This window comes from Cyanistes caeruleus, chromosome 3, assembly GCF_971803275.1.
Source record: "Cyanistes caeruleus chromosome 3, bCyaCae1.hap1.1, whole genome shotgun sequence".
NCBI classification, from domain to species: Eukaryota; Metazoa; Chordata; class Aves; order Passeriformes; family Paridae; genus Cyanistes; species Cyanistes caeruleus.
In genome coordinates this window covers 87,907,896-87,923,428 of record NC_141703.1, presented here as the reverse complement: position 1 = coordinate 87,923,428, position 15,533 = coordinate 87,907,896, and the positions used below count along the sequence as shown (strand labels likewise).

The window sequence follows — 15,533 nt, the reverse complement described above, 5'->3', positions numbered from 1 at the left end:
CTTCTGACTCTTGAATGAGTATGCCACTTCACTTTGAGAACTTCTGCTTTTTATATTGACCCCAAACATTTGCTTTTCACAGACCAGGAATTGCTGTTACTCTGGCTTGGTTTATTTTTTTTTCCCTTTTGGATAACTACTCTTGTGCCAGTATGACTGTAGCCTCCTTTTCCATTATTAAGGCTTCTGAACTTTACCTTGGCTCATGACTGGACCATATTTCCCATATTTCCTCCTCTGCACAAGCTGATCTGGTTTTACAGTTCAGACAGGGGGCACACAGAGCCCTTGGGGTTACCACTCCTCCAGAGTGACTTTTATTTTGACTTAATAAGTAACACAGAGAAGAAAATCATAGTAATTTAAAAAATAATGAAAATATAGAAACCCCTGTATCTCCTTCAGGGCTGGAACAAATGAGCCTTTGAGCACCTGTAGCTAGGGAAAAAACAGGCAGTCCTTGCCAAACTCAGGGGAAAGTCCCCACACCCACATGCCACTGCCACCTCACTTCATTTGAGTCCAGGAGCTTTTTCCTTCTTTTTCCCTGTGGCTTATGTGCCTCAGCTCAGCAGTCATGCTCATCCACTGGTTCCCTCCACTGGAGTTTTCTTGCAGAGCAAGACAAGCTGGCTTTTCCTTCTGAGTCGTATAAAGGGCACACATGAACTCCTAGGGAGGCCCTCCAGTCAGGGCTGTGAGTAAGGGAAAAGCCTGGAGAAATCTGAGTAGATACTGTTTTATTCTTATGATGGTGATGGTCTGGCTCAATTTCCTTAATCCTGCAGGGTCCCATATCCTAGGGCTGAGCAAGAGGCTGCCTTCGACCATTTTTCGTGTTAACACTCTGCAGGTGGTGAAGAGGCCACGACAAGAGCTCTTCCCATGTCAGTGCCTCTCTGTGAGAAACCTCCTTTCCAGACAGATTTTGGGGTTTAATTTCGAGCCTCTGGTCATCCTCTGCTGGAGTGGAGAGCCTGCCTCTTGCTCACATCTTCTGCTCATGGGAAAAAGATACCAGAAATGAATTGTGCAAGAGTCAAGGACATCCTAAGCTGCCACTCATACCAGGCCAGCATATCTGAAAGCCAGAGAGGAACTGATCCTCCACAAATAACCCAATCTCAAATAACCCAGTCTTTGAACTCATTTATGCTCCTGGCCTCCACATCATCCTCTAACCAGAATTATACCGTCTTTGTGACACGTAAAATGAATTTCCTTTTGTTTGCAGTAAAGTTGCTGCCTGAGCTCACCGCTGTTTTCTTCAGATTAGGTAGAAGAAATCAAACACCTCAAATTCATTCATTTCAAAGCAAGATCCCCAGGCTCTCAAGTGAGATTTTTTTTTTTTGTACCACTCTTCTAAATCCTTTTCCATTTTTCCACATCCTTTTTTGAAATATGGACACATTCCAGTAACTTGTGCTGTAAACAGAGGTAACACAATCTGTTCGCTCTTTGAGATCCCATTTTATACAGCATGTTATCATCTATCTCCCTCCCTGGAGTCTTGTCTTCCCAGGATACTGTATTCTGTTCTGGAAGTGTGATCCACATACTTTGTTCCTCAACACAGAACCTTATGTTTGAATTCCAAGTGTGACTTTACCAGGGGTCTTAGGAGGCAGTGGCTTCCCATTGATCTTGCCAAATATATGCACCATGCCAGGAGAGACAGTCACACCTGCAGAGCTCTGAAGCCCTCCTAAGCATGTTTTGGCATTCCATGGGCATTTGGATGTTGAACAAATCCTGTGGCAGCCTAGCACTGGAAGCTCACATAGTCTGAATTTCTAGGACGCTTTCATCTCATCAGCAAAGGGTCTGAAGTATTTACACAGGACACAAAAGCATTAGCTGCTTTATCTTCTACTCCCTCACACACTGTGCAGCTAAAGAGAGTCCTTTGGTCTTTTGTGGCTTTCAGAGGAGAACCTGGCAGAGAAACCTGTTACAGTGGAGAGAGTGCTGCTCAGCGTGTACTCCTCCTGCAGAATGGGATCTGGTGTTTGCAAACAGAAACTTCTTAGAACCAGGAAAAATTATAAATGGCACAAAAAAAAATTTAAAAATAATCAAATCAAGCTTAAACTCATGTTTACTCCATGTTGCCTCAACTGAACCCCAGCTTCTGGCAGAACTTCCTAACATTTAGTTGGCTCTCCATCTTGGGAACCCAGACCTCTCCCAGCCCTCATCGTGACACAGGAGACTCCACCCCTCCTTGGAAATTTTAAAGTCCATTTATAGCTTCAATTCTGGTCCCAGCCTCCTTTGAGGGTGGATAAGGATCAGCCCTTACACCAGGAAGGCCTGTTGCATGTGCCAGTCATTTTCCAGCATGGTGAGAACAGGGGTTCCCCAGAGCCAGCAAGGTCTCCTCACAGTGCTAAAGGCAAGAGCACAGCAAGCAGTGATTATCCACAGTTGGAGATGCTCAGGATTCTCCTGGGCCAGGCCCTGAGCCAGCCCAGGAGGGTGATTCTAGTCTGAGAATCACCCTGCTGGGAGCAGAGGGATGAAGTGGAGAGCCAGAGGTGCCTTCCCACCTGAATCTTCCCATGATGCCTTGACAAGCAGTTTTACTTGGTTTTGTGGGGCTTTTTTCCTAGTGGGGCAGTAGAAGATACCTTACAGAAGTACACTGGGTGCTAGCTGCCATGAGGTGCCAAGTGGAGAGGAAATTGAAAAAACAGCTCAGCTGCCAGCACCCTCTGAATTGCAGTCTGGCACACGATCCTGTTAACCCAGCACAGATGCACAGTGTTGCAGAGAGGGGCAATCCCACCCTCCCTTTCATCTCTCCTGCTGCCTCTCTTTTGTCAACACTGATGAGCAGCAGAGAATTGATCCAGCTGAAAACTAAACTATAAAGGAATAAATCCATTTTGATTTACAATGAGCCCTTTCAGTTTAAAAATGCACCATCTCCTTCCCTAGCAATTTTTTGTTCAGAGTGAAGTGGCTGGGGATCACCAAATCAGAGACTTTATTCTCTTCAGGACCATTCTGGAGCACTGCTGTGCTCTTCCTTGCTGTGCCATCACCCACAGCAACCTTCCCTGTGGCTGTACTCTTCTGCAAATGATTTCTCATAGCATTACATGTTCCTTTAGTTACCCTACACTTTTTCATATCTAGGTTTTCCACTGAGAAAGAAACAACATATTCTCTATTTACCAAGTGTTTGCCTGCAGCTTCCAGAGATCCAGTGCATCATGAAACAGTGTCTGGGTTTGAAAAGAGAGGTGTCTGCTAAGGAAAGCAGGAACCTCCCTTGAAATGGAAAAATGTAACCCCTCCCTTCTGAATTATTATAATCTTGAAATCAAGGGCCTCTCAGGCAAAGACAGGGGAATAGGAATAACAGCTCTTTACTAGGAAAACTAAAATAAAAATGCAGTAATACAAAAAAAAAACCCAAAACACTGGCAGAGTCAGAATACAACCTGACACCCTGTTGCTCAGGGTGTTGGTAGAAGTCTGATTAAAGGATGACTCCCAGAGTGACAGATGTGTTTCTATTGAAGCAATGACCCTGTAGAAGGGTGTAGTTTTCCTCTGAAGATCCAGTGGTGGTGATGTGGATGGGTCTGGTCTCCCTCTGGGAATCCAGTGAAGAAAGGCTGCCTGCGGTGTTCCCAGTCTCTGATTATATCCAGGTAGGAATGCTTGGCTCCTCCCCCTGGGTGGAGCGTCTCACACTGAGATGATGTCATTTTATCAGCCATGCAGTGACACTCAATGGCCCATTAACAGAAGATATCCCGCTGGAGAGAGATAGGTGTGGAAGAGATGAAGAACAATGCCACACTTGGTTTTAACAGATGGTAATAGAATACATACTTTTGGTTACATCTTGCATTGCAACCCAAGACACACGGGCTCCTGTCCTCCTGCCACGATGCTCCATGAACACACAGCACATGGATCAGATCTGCTTTTCACAGCTCCTGAAGACACATGCAACTAGGCCTAGAGCCAGACCCCTCCATGCCCTGAGCAACAGTATCTGAGACATGGCCAAGGTGCTTCTTCTGTGTTGGAGAGACCCATGGTACTGCCCAGAGCAGGACACAGAAAGGATTTGAGCCCCAGGAGCAGACTGCACATCCTCTCGTGGTGATTTTTCTGTGAGGGGATTCTGTATCACCAGCTGAGAGAAACAGCAGCAATGGGGATATGAGCCTGAAATATATGGATCAAACTTTCTCTCTTGGCATCAGGAGAAATATTATTGCTCCTCTAGATCTGCTGCTGGGTCTTAAGACCAGCAGACACAACCCACATCTGTTCTGGAGGTCCCACAGGCCAAAACATCTCCTGGAAAAGCACAGTCTCCCTGCAAAACTGTGAAGAGACTGCAAACCAAAGAGGCCACACCTAAGAAGGGGCATTTTTGCAGTCTACTGGGGGGGTCTGGGTGTCCTGGTTTCACTACATGTCCAGCATCAGCCTCGCAGCCTGTCCTGACATCACCTTGCCACCACGTGTTGAGCTCCTGGGTACCTCTTTGCTCTTGGGAAAACCCACTGCAGCCCTGGGACATTTGGGAGGCTATTGCAAATTTTCCCATTGGATTAAAAGCATGAATGCTGCAATGAGAGATGAGTCAAAGTGTAACCTAGCCTGCTGCATGGATTTTTGTAGTTAATCCACCTCACCCTCTGTGTTGCAAAACACAGGGGCTGTGGCTTCAAAGACATCACTTAACTAGATACTGGCCAAGGTACTGATAAGCCATCACCATCTCCACAGGTAGTTCTGGACAGCCAAAGGGGATCCCACAGCATCCCATCTTTCCTTGCAGGAAGGATCTTTTTAAAGATATTTTTTAAAAGATCTTTTAAAGATCTTTTTAAACAGAAACAGTTAAACACTTCTCCACAGCCAATGCTGGCCAGATACGAGTTGCCAGCTGCCAGATATGCCCATGAATGCTGCAGATTCTCTTCAGTAATTAAATCACTTGGGTTTTTTTTAGCAGAAATGCAGCCCACAGCTTCAATCGGCACCCCCCAGTGCTGTTCCTGACTTTCTAATTCAGGTTTCTCTGGGATATTCGGCTGTCTGCTGAGGATTGTCATACAAAGGGTGCTTGCCTTTTAGCACTGTAGAAAGAGGCTGCAGATTTGTCCAAAACCTCCCTAAAGCTATGCTTTCCTATAGGTGGGATTCTGGGAAGCAGGCCACCGCTAGACTCTCTTCAGCACCATATCAGAGACCTGTGGTGACTCAGGCATTGCCCATCCAACAAACTCTCTAAAAAGAACCTTTTCAGGAAAGCCTCCCAGTCAGGCATCCTTCTCTCTCCAAGAACTTTTGCAGGGGCACGTTTTGGTTTCACCCAGATCTACCAAGTGATGTGGACTTTCTCCTTTCCAGTCCTCTTCTCCTCACTCCTTTTTGTGACCCATCACCTCAGGTGAATGGGTCCCTCTGGCATGTGGTATACTCTGCCCTTAGGGGGATAATTTGCTGCTTCCAGGCATCACAGAGGGACAGAAAGAAGACTGGAGCAGCCACTTCCTCCCTCAAAAAAGGAAGAACCCACCCTCAATTTCATACACAGAATGCATCTCAGGTTGGTGCCTTGGTAGAAGCCACCATGGCCCTCTGTGTGGATAGAGTGGCTTGCATCCCTCCACCCCAGGGGTGCTATTTTGATGTGTTTCCCCACTGTGCATTTCACACAAAGCCTTCCAAGACGTGGGCAGTGCCTCTTTCTGCTTCAGTGTTCTGCTGCCTGACCCTGCTGCAGCAACGCGGTGCTGGCTTGGGAGCCACTACCTCTGCCCCAGGTGCCCAGAGAGCTCCACTCCTTCCCCTCTGCAGCTGACCTTAGATCTCTTTTAGCTCCCTAAGCTTCCCTGTCAGTGCCAGAAGTCTTGCAGCAATCCCACTGTGATCCCTGGAAACCCTGCTGCCTGTGCAGGTGCCTGTTGAGTACCAACCTGCCCAGCAGCTCTTGCTCACACCACATCCCTGCCAGATTTTCCCTTCTGTTTCCCCAGGTGTGGCTGCTTTTTGTTTACAGTCCCTTGCCACGGAGTTATTAGTTATCTCATATTGGTAAGTAACTTGTTTTTGCTTGCTGTGTTTGCTTTTGCGCCGGGCAAACAGCAATCAGGATGTTTTACATGAGGTCCCTCTCAGGAGCACTCCATCTCAGGAACGCCCAGACCAGCTGATAAGCCAGGCTACAAGCCACGGCGTGGCTTCTTAGATCAGCTAGAGTCTGCAAATAAATTCTGGAGCACCTCAGAAAGTCAGCATGAAGCAAAAGATTGTGACCAGCTTCAGACTTGATGCTGAAAGAACCAAAACTGGAAGTGGAACGTCTCAGAGAAAAACATGGTATCACAGCAATCTGGAAACACAACAAAAAAATTCCTTCAGCGACACTAACTCAATGACGCTGCAGAATAGCGTTTTCTATTCCTGTTTTTCTTGGTAAGGGTAGTTTGCACCTGTAAGACACTAGAAAAGCGATGTATTAAGGTTTGTGCACAAGGAGACTGCCGTGGGTGCGCCTGGAACCTGGAAGAAGCTCCTAATGCCTGCCACACACAAAGGAGCATTTGGTGAGCTGGGCTCCTGTCTCCCTGCCCCTGGCCACTGCCTGTCATTTGCCATGGCTCTGCCAGAGTCCCTGCCAGCCTCTCCACCCAGGGCACCCACACAGGCGCTTCTGAGAAGCCGCTGCCGTGCTGATCTTCCTCCGGTCACTGTTATCTCCGCGCCGGGGTCCTGTTCTGGGAGGTGACGAAGATGCCATTCCAGGGAGTCAGCATTTAAAGTGGGTCGTTAGACAGAAACGTCACCGTGTCTTTGCTAAAGATAGCCTGGTGCTGAGTAAAACGGCGCCTCCAAAACCTTCATTTCACAACCTGCTCGCTCAGCATAATCAGCCCTCGGCCCCAAATGCCCGGCAGTGCCTGTCATTTTCCCGGGCTGTCCATCAGTCCCTTGGGACCGCTGCTCGGGGCAGCGGCTGCAGGATGGAAGCACATCCTCTCCTTTGCTGCTCCTTACAAGAGACAAGCGTCTCCCAGAGCACACATCCCACTAAGGATGGTTTGGGGGGCGGCAGGGGCACAGTGCCAGGGTGCCAAGGCTAGGAGGGCAGGCAGGGTTGAAATGAAGGGGGAGAGCAGCGAGCTCGGTGTGTCCCCCGAAATAAGGCCGGAGAAGGGGAGCAGAGGATGCTGGACTGTGGAGTTGTACATGCCTCCCCACCACAGTTCCATCTCTCTCTCTCTCTCTCTCGTCTTCACCCACACACTCACACCATTCTTGTGCTGCTGATTCAAGGGAAAGAGAGGTTGATGTTTTCTGCTTGAGCTGGTCACCACAAACTGTTTTTCTTCAACAGGAGGAAAAAACACCTCCTGACAACTGTCACAAGTTCTCTCCCATCTTCTCTTGTCTCTTCCTCTCTCATGCAATCCCCTGGCCTGTGTCACACAAGACAGCATGAAGGACCACCAGAGCAGTCCATCAGGGGCATGGAGGCACACACAAAGTTGCACCTGTACACCAGTCCCACTACTCAGGAAGCTGAAAAACCACGTGGGATGAAAGACCTGAGAGCTGTCCCTACAACAGAGGTCTGCTGAAGGGAAGCATAGCACTGGCTTTTATCCTCCACCTTCACCACACAGCTGAGGAAGACTAGAGAGAAAGAAAGAATTCCTTCTACAGTCAAGAAGTGGCCACTATGAGTCACCTCCCTTCCCTCAGCCTCAGAAAAAGCCCAAGCCCTTGGTGGGTGAGCCACTGAGGGGCTTGGGTGTCTTCATGACACCTGTCAGAAAGGGCTGATAAGTCCAAAAGAGTCAGAGTCAGTGGGTTGTTGGAAACTGTGAACCACAACAGTGGGGGTTCTCTGAGACAAGAAGGGGCCCCAGGATGAGGCACATGGATGGAAATGTATTGCCCTGTGCAAAGGTCAGCAGCTGCATTGGGGGCTAGGACATGAGCTCGAGTGTGTTCCCCCCAGAGCTGCTGGAGCAGGAGGGTTCTTTCCTCAGAGTGCCACAGAGTGCCACAGCATGCAGCCCCTCTTTACAGTGCTTATTTTTTCTCTCTGGATGCTCCCCTTGGTCTCCTTGGACCACCTCAGCTGTGTCCCATGCTAGCCCTGGGCTCTAGATTGATGAGTCACACGTGTCCTGGTTGGATCTTAGCATAGACCCTTTCCTCATGCTGCCTGTGAATGGACCAATGAGAAAAAGCCAAGAAATCAGCACATTTGAAAGACTAAAGAAGGAAAAAAAAATATAATAATAATAAGAAAAAAAAAAAAAAAGAAAAAAAAGAAAAGAAAAGAAAGAACAGCAGAAAAAAAGACCAACATGTTCTCAAAAGCCCTGAAAGAATTAGAGAGAATCTGTAAGAGACGGGAAGATCAAACCAAAAAAGGTAAGAGATGAAAGAAAAACATGAAGGGTACTTGCTGGGAAGTGTCTTCTACACTTTTTCCACTGGCTATATAGAAGCGAAATTTGTGAGAAAAACAACAGCGACCCAAAGAATTTCCACTAAAAGATGCTTAGAGCAGTGTCTCTGGTCCCTCCCTCCTCTGCCCTCACGTGCCTCAGGCTTGTACTGGTTTCTTGGTCGTGACGCATCTTCTTAGTGATATGAGGAAATTTGCTGCCCACTTGCAATATAAAGGCATTTAGGGAACTGCTTTGATCAGAGAGAGAGAGCATGACAGCAAGCACATCCCACTGACCCCTCTGTGCCCCCCTCTAACAAGATTCTTTGCCCATGCCTCATTTTTGCTGATCTCTTCAAGCTTTGGACCTCATTAAGCACAGACCTGAGTGAGAAGCAGCCCCTCTCCTGGATGCCACCATGAGACTGGTGTCCCTGGTGCTGTTCCTCACCTTCACTCTGCTGCCTTTCACTGGTAAGAGGGGCTGAACGTATGGGGAGGGCAGAGTAGCTCAGCAATCTGAGTCTGGGTGTTACCTGATCCCTGGAAAGGCTGGAAGGGAGAATTCCTGTCCTTACAACTCCACAGAAGGTGGTCAGATATGCTGTATTCTAACCCACCCTGGCAAAGACAGCATCCCCACCCCAGAGTGGGGTAACACTGAATCTTTGCTCAGCTCTCCATCTTGTTACAGCTGGCCACATCCAACTGGGATTATCGGAGGGAAGGAGCAGGGAGCAGAAGGTGTGGGTCAGAGAGGGGAGTTCAGCTGTGCTGCCATGCCACTTGAGCCCCAGAAAGATGAGGGAGAGCTCCAAGCAGCTGCCTGACAAGATATCTGTGCTGTGGAAGCGGCATGGGGGAAGGTATGCCAGGGCCAAAAAAGATACGAGTCCTTCTGGGGGAATGGGGGGGAGTTGGAGGCTCTTTGAGCCCTTTTCCTCTTTCCCCATATTCCCTCCTTCCTGCCCCCTCCCTCGATCTCACGTTTGCCTCTGGCATGAGCCGCTCACTTGTCCTGCTTCCAGTGTGCACCAGGAGCCGCACGTGGTGCTGGAAGTTGGCTACTCGGGCCTCCAGAAGACAGCACTGCTCATGAAGCCCCGGGTGTCCCTCCAGGAGCCTGCCCTACGCAATGGCAATTTCTCCCTGCGGATCGTCCCCGTCCGGAGCGAGGACGTTGGGCTGTATGAGGCACAGGTGAAATATAAGACAGAAGTCCACAGCTGCCACGTGGAGCTGGGGGTGATCACAGGTAGGAGAGGATGGAAAACCTGCAGAATGTTGATTTTAGGAGCGGGGGGGTTGTAAAGGTGGGATAGGGCGGGGATGCCGTGTTTGGCAGGGCAGGTGAGAGTACAGGCAGCGCCCTCTGGAAAGTGCACATTCCTGCTGTCTGCTCTCAGCTCTGAAGGGACAAGGTTAGGACAGTGCAGGCACAAAGGGCTGGTTTGGTAGCTCCCCTATGACCTTAGCTCACCCCCCCAACCCAAAACCTTCTTTTTGCAGTAACCCTCTTTCCACCCAATCCTGTGATGGAAAATGAGCTGCTCTTGATGAGCTGCAACTCCAGCCACCAGGCCAGCCTTGTGGAGACTTGCTGGTTCCACAGCGAGCATCCAGGTCGCACCTCCGGGACCTTCTGCTCCTTGTCCGGGACTCTCTCCATCCTCCATCCAGCCATGAGCGATGCGGGCTCCTGGCGCTGCCAGCTTCGGTACTCTGATAAGGAGATCGTTTCTGCCACATTCAACCTGCAAATTCTAGGTGAGCTCAACCTCTGATACCCCAGCACCCCCAGGATGATCCCTTTGATGTGACTGACTAACACCAGTGGTCCCAGCTTCCCGTCTTCCACCTTGTCCTCACTTCCCAGGTCTGTCACCTCTCTGAGGAGCTCTCTCCAGGCACCATCTCACGTTGTCCTCTTTCCCTGGCTCAGGTTTTGATGGCCCAACCAGCCCTGTGGTCTATGCAGCAGCTGGCTCTGCAGCCGATCTACCGTGCAGCCTGAGCTACCTTCCCAGTGCCTTTGGGATGAGTGTGGTGGCAGCCCACTGGAGCCACCTTGCAGGAGGACATCTGCAGGACTGGGGCATCTCCCAGAATCTGAGCAGCAGAAGCTTCCCCCTGCATCTCCCCGTGGTGGGGCCGGGCGATGCAGGGCAGTACCGCTGCACTGTGTCCGTGGGACACAGGACAATCAGCAGGGATGTCACCTTGGCTGTGGTTACAGGTGAGAGGAGAGCCTGGGAGGTGCTTCACCCCTCCAGGGTCCCTCAGTGCAGATAAACCTCCCTGCCTGTCTGTGCAATGGTCATGGGCTCCCACCCCAAGGCAGGAAACAAGATCTCTGTTCGGGGCATTGCCCTGCACTGGACTCTGCGGGAATCAGGGGTTTTCCTGGGTGACTGGATTATTCCTCTTAAGAATGAGAAAGACAAAGAAAATAATTTAGAGGAAGTAGTAGAGATGCAATAGAAGAAGGATGGATGAGGAAGAGATGTGGACATGCCTGTAGTCTTTCCTGAGGTTACTTTTTTCCCTTTGCCACAGTGACTCCAAGCATCCAAGGACCTGTTTCTGAGGGGAGTCATTTGCTGCTCATCTGCAGCCTCACTCACTCCCAGGGACATGAACATTTCCAGTGGAAACACCTTGACCCAGCCCCCACTAAGAGCAAGCTGGCTGTGGCTACTTCCCATAACTTGGAGGGCCACAGTTCCCAGATGGGACCTACCTTGGAAATACCCCAAGTGTCACAAAAGGACACAGGCACCTGGGAATGCAGTGTGTATGGCCCAGAAGGCAGACTGGGAGCAGTGGAGTATGACCTGCAGATCACAGGTACCGTCCCCCACAGGTCTGCAAACAACCTCTTCTTCTCACCCTACTTATCTCTCTGGTGCCCTTCCCTCTCTCAGCCTCATCCTGTCCTTCTCCCCTTGGATCCCATCCTCTTCTCATCCTCTCTTAGCTTTCACCAGCTCCTCATGCTGCTCCTTCCAGTTCCCTGCACTCTTTCCTATTTTGCCTGTTGTTGTGCAGTCCCACCCTTTCCCCAGTACAAAATCAACCATCCCTTCCTAACTGTGGTTCCTCCTCACAGGTGCCCAGGTCTCCAGCGCTCCCTCTGTCTTAAGTGGGCAGATTACTTTTGGGCTCACACTCACCATCTTCTTCCTGCTTGCCGTTTGTGTTGTGGCTCTGGCCCTGCAAAAAAGGGTAGGTGTCCATCATCCCATTCCTGTTATTTTTTCCTGCGCATCCACCCTAATTTGACCTTTATTTCTTTGACCTTATTGCTCCAGAGACAGCAGGGAAAGGTCCTGGGGACACAGTGGCCAGAGGAGGTATGGGGCTGGAGCAACCTGCTGACAGTGTCATGGACACACAGGGACAGCTGTACCCTGGGCATTGGCAGGTCTGGCTAACCATGGCATTCCTCTGGGGAGAGGTCAGATACCTCAGAGGAGGAAGAAAACCTCCTAAGGGACAATCACAGCCCAGCTTTGAAAAGCTTCATGTTTATTCCCACAGAGATCAAGCCATGCAGCAGCAGAGGAGGGCTAATTGCCAGGCTTTTGTAGATGTCCCCTCTCTCATTCCTTATCTGGATGCTTTAATGTAACCATCTCCAGTTCTGTATCAGTGCCTGCTGGTGCCCAGACACTGATATTGATGTGGGGCTGTTGTTTCTGGCTCAGCCCTCACACCTCAGTGCTCAGCTTCTGGCAACTTAATGCCCTTCATTTGCTCAGCTTGTTCCAGTATCTTGTCCTCTGAAAACTCTACCTTGTACCTTGCTTTTTTGATTCCCAAGACCAGGCCAGGACTAATCCTTCCCCAGCACATCACTGGAGAAAACTGCGCAAACAAGTCAGACCGTTTCTCTGCAGTTCTCATATTATTGCTCTGCAAATTAATAACATGGCAAAATCATCCTTCAGGGTTTCCTTCTGCAGACAAGGGACACATTTTGGGGGTAGCTGTGCTGCAGCTGCCTCCTTCTTAGCCTTACAGAAAGGGCCCACGACAACAATTCTAGTGGGGAACGGGCTGGGCAATCAGAGCAAGGTAAGTTTGGAAGAGCTTACCCTGGTGAAAGAGCTGGGAGCCTTGAAACTGCCTTAAGCTGAAGACGAGGGATGTGACAAAATTGATGAAAAGTCTTAGCAAGTCCCAGTGGCTGGAGTCTGAAGGCTGGCGGCATCACAAAAGAAGCAAGGTGGAAATTTTTAAAAAAACCACCGTGGGTAGTGCAAGGGCAGCTCGTGACAGGTTCTTTGTCATCCATCCTTAATCAGCACTGATGGTAAAGGATAATATGAAACAGAAATCTACAGTTTCCGTGTGTCTCTCTGAAGTGTGCGAGTCCAGGGCAAGGTGATCAGAACCAACCTTTCTGGTCCAAAACCTTGGACTGGAATCCCTTGAGTGTACCTGTAAAGCCTCAGCTAGCAGGAAATAGGACACCTGGATGTCCAGCTGTTTGCTTAAACAGCTCTCATCCCACCAGGATATTCACCACCCCAAAGCATTTGCATGTGCCCCCAAGGCCCTGCTGTGCTGAGCAAGCCAGGCTCCCGTGTGGCAGCACGGGTCCTCTACCCATGGGTGTTCCTCCACCAGCTCTGGATGGCCCTGCTTTAGCAGGAGGCTTGGACTGGATCATCTCCAAAGCTCCTTCCAACCCCAACCACCCTCTGATTCTGTGATTCACACCCTTCTCTGCACAGACTCCCCGCTGGGCTTGTCCTCCGTCAGAGTGCAGATGAGGTGCCTCGGGCAGAGATATCAGCTCTTCTCTGGTTCTCTCCCTCTCTCTGCTGGCATCCTCTGAGATTGCATTTGCTGTTCCTGCGCTGGTTGGGAACTGGATGCTCCCCGCGGTGTATCACGCACACCCGATGGGCTGTAGCCCACACATCAGGAATTCCTATTCCAACTCCCTGCTCCTATCAATGTCTGATCAGTAATGTTGCATTTCATTGATCCTGTCATTCAGGTTAATGCTCCCTTCTCCTAAAATAGCTGTGTCTTGCATGATATTCTCATCCTCTTTCTTCCAAATGAGGCTCCTCCACTTTATCAGCTGCCTAACTCATTAGCACTTTCACACTTTCTGTGCCAATAATGACTGGTCTTTGAAGACTTGTGCTTTTCATTTCCCTTCAGCCTGGCAGAAACCTGTCAGCAAGACCCCAGTCCCTTCCTCTTAGCTGAGATCACACCTACCATGCTATTCTCTAACTAATCTCATCCTTCTTGCTGTGCTGTCTGTGTGCAACCCTATACTGCTATCAAGAGCCCTGAGATCTGCCTCTTTTTCTCTCCCTAGAAAGTCACTTGTGATGGTGGTTCTGCCTTTAATCTGTTCTTACCTCATTTTGCACACGCCTTCATGCTTTTATTACCTCTCTCCGAAAAGGTGTTGTAAAATCTGACATACCATCAAACCTGACATTGCCCAGATCAGAGATCTTTGCTCTCCCTTAGGCATGTCCTGTCTTTGCTATTCCTTATGCCCACGACACCTCAGAGGGTCGTGTGGAGCCAGCCCTCCCCAGAAGGAATTGCATGTTGGCAGGGAGCAGCCCAGGCTCGTGCCGTTCAGTCTCTCTCCCGTGTCTGATGTAGCCTCTTGCTTCCCTTGCAGGCACGGGCTCCTGCCTTCCCAGCACTGGAAGGGATGTTTGCAGTCAATGTGCCCTGGAAGCCCATGGAGGAAAACCAGAAAGGGAAGATGCAGCAAACGGAGTGCTGATGGAAGCAGGGGCGTCGGGGCCAGTCTGCGTGGGAGGATGAAACTCTGTGTGCCACGCAGAGAGAGATGGGCACCATGCAGACCTCTCAGGAGGGTCTAGGGATGGCATGAGCACTGCAGGGGACCTTGGGAGCTCTGCACCTGCAGAGGGGCTGGAAGCTGCAGCCAGGGCAAGGCAAACTCACCACTGCAGTCAGGTGGCCAGCAGCAGAGATGCTTTGGAGCTACTGGGGGTATTTGAGCCAGTAGCTACTGCCTGCTTTGGTGCCACATCTCTGTCCCACTCTCTGCCCCTCCTTCATGGCCTCTCTCTCGGGCTTTCTCTGGTGGAACACTTGGATGCAGGACATGGCTGGAATCCATCTCCCCTGCAGTCTGACAGTGTTTCTTCCCCCATGCTCACTCTCTTCTCCTCTCTGTCTCCCTGCACTGCCCTGCTCACTGCCCTGTTGCACATTTTGAGCATTTTAACTTATTAGAAACTCGTTTTAGAACTTAAAATAAATTCCTGTGACAAAAAACCCCTTTGACCTCTGTGTGTGCTTGTGGAGGATCATGCCTATTTGATGGAGCCAGGTGTACCTCTGCCTGTGTGAAGCCATTTCTAAGGCTTTTGCTGCCTTCTCTTTCTCTTTCAGTTCTGTTTTACTGAAGTTGCCTGTTCGTTTCTGACATTTTCACAGCGGGGAAGGGGAAATTAAATGCCAGTAGAGAAGGAAGAATCACAGGCTCAGTCTCTCCTTTTTGCTGCATTTCAGAGCCTTCTTTTCTTTTTCTCTCCCATCTGACCGTCCTTGTTCATTCATTCATTTACTCCTTAAGTCCTCACATTTTCCTGAAAGATCTACAAGTGGTATTATGGCTCTTTGTCACTCTCTTCCTGCTAAGGATGTACTTAGCTATGTAAGCCTGAGTCTGCCAGGCCCTACCTCTCAAGAATGTGTTTAGGTTTCATGCAGTCAGAGAATGCTCTTCACATCTCCTCTGAACAGCCATGAAGGACTGTGGTACTGCTCTTGAACAGCCATAGAATGCCACGCCAGAAGAAACACTTATTAGTAACAAGAGCCATATGTGTGATTTCTCCCATATTGGTCCCCAGGCTGTGGCTGCTCTGTGTTCAGGATAGAAAATTCTCTTGAGAGAAGGTCACCACAGCCAGGCCAGATTTTCTGCAGGCACATGAACAGACCTTCTTGCTGTGTGGCTCTCACCTTCCCTCCCCAAGAGGTTCAGGCACTCAGGCACTGAATGCACTCGGGTATCCTTAGGCTGCAGGTAGCGCAGCAGCACCCAAAAGTCACAACTAGCCCACTCCAG

General features: G+C 49.8%; 1 protein-coding gene across 1 annotated transcript; it reads left to right on the top strand.

The window, feature by feature from the left end:
* Positions 1–8,680: 8,680 nt before the first annotated feature.
* Positions 8,681–14,736, top strand: LAG3 (lymphocyte activating 3). Its single transcript, XM_023939953.2, has 8 exons — positions 8,681–8,920; positions 9,141–9,312; positions 9,475–9,701; positions 9,956–10,213; positions 10,389–10,682; positions 11,003–11,293; positions 11,556–11,671; positions 14,106–14,736. The coding sequence occupies exons 1-8, from the start codon at positions 8,866–8,868 to the stop codon at positions 14,211–14,213; spliced, it is 1,521 nt and encodes a 506-aa protein (XP_023795721.2). The 5' UTR covers positions 8,681–8,865; the 3' UTR covers positions 14,214–14,736.
* Positions 14,737–15,533: the final 797 nt, after the last annotated feature.

Excerpts from the sequence above, each read along its gene's own strand:
- LAG3 (XM_023939953.2), top strand. The coding sequence starts at position 8,866 with ATGAGACTGGTGTCCCTGGTGCTGTTCCTCACCTTCACTCTGCTGCCT. Across the intron at positions 8,921-9,140 it reads CACTCTGCTGCCTTTCACTG|CTGGCCACATCCAACTGGGA; the intron begins GTAAGAGGGGCT and ends ATCTTGTTACAG. Across the intron at positions 10,683-11,002 it reads CACCTTGGCTGTGGTTACAG|TGACTCCAAGCATCCAAGGA; the intron begins GTGAGAGGAGAG and ends CCTTTGCCACAG.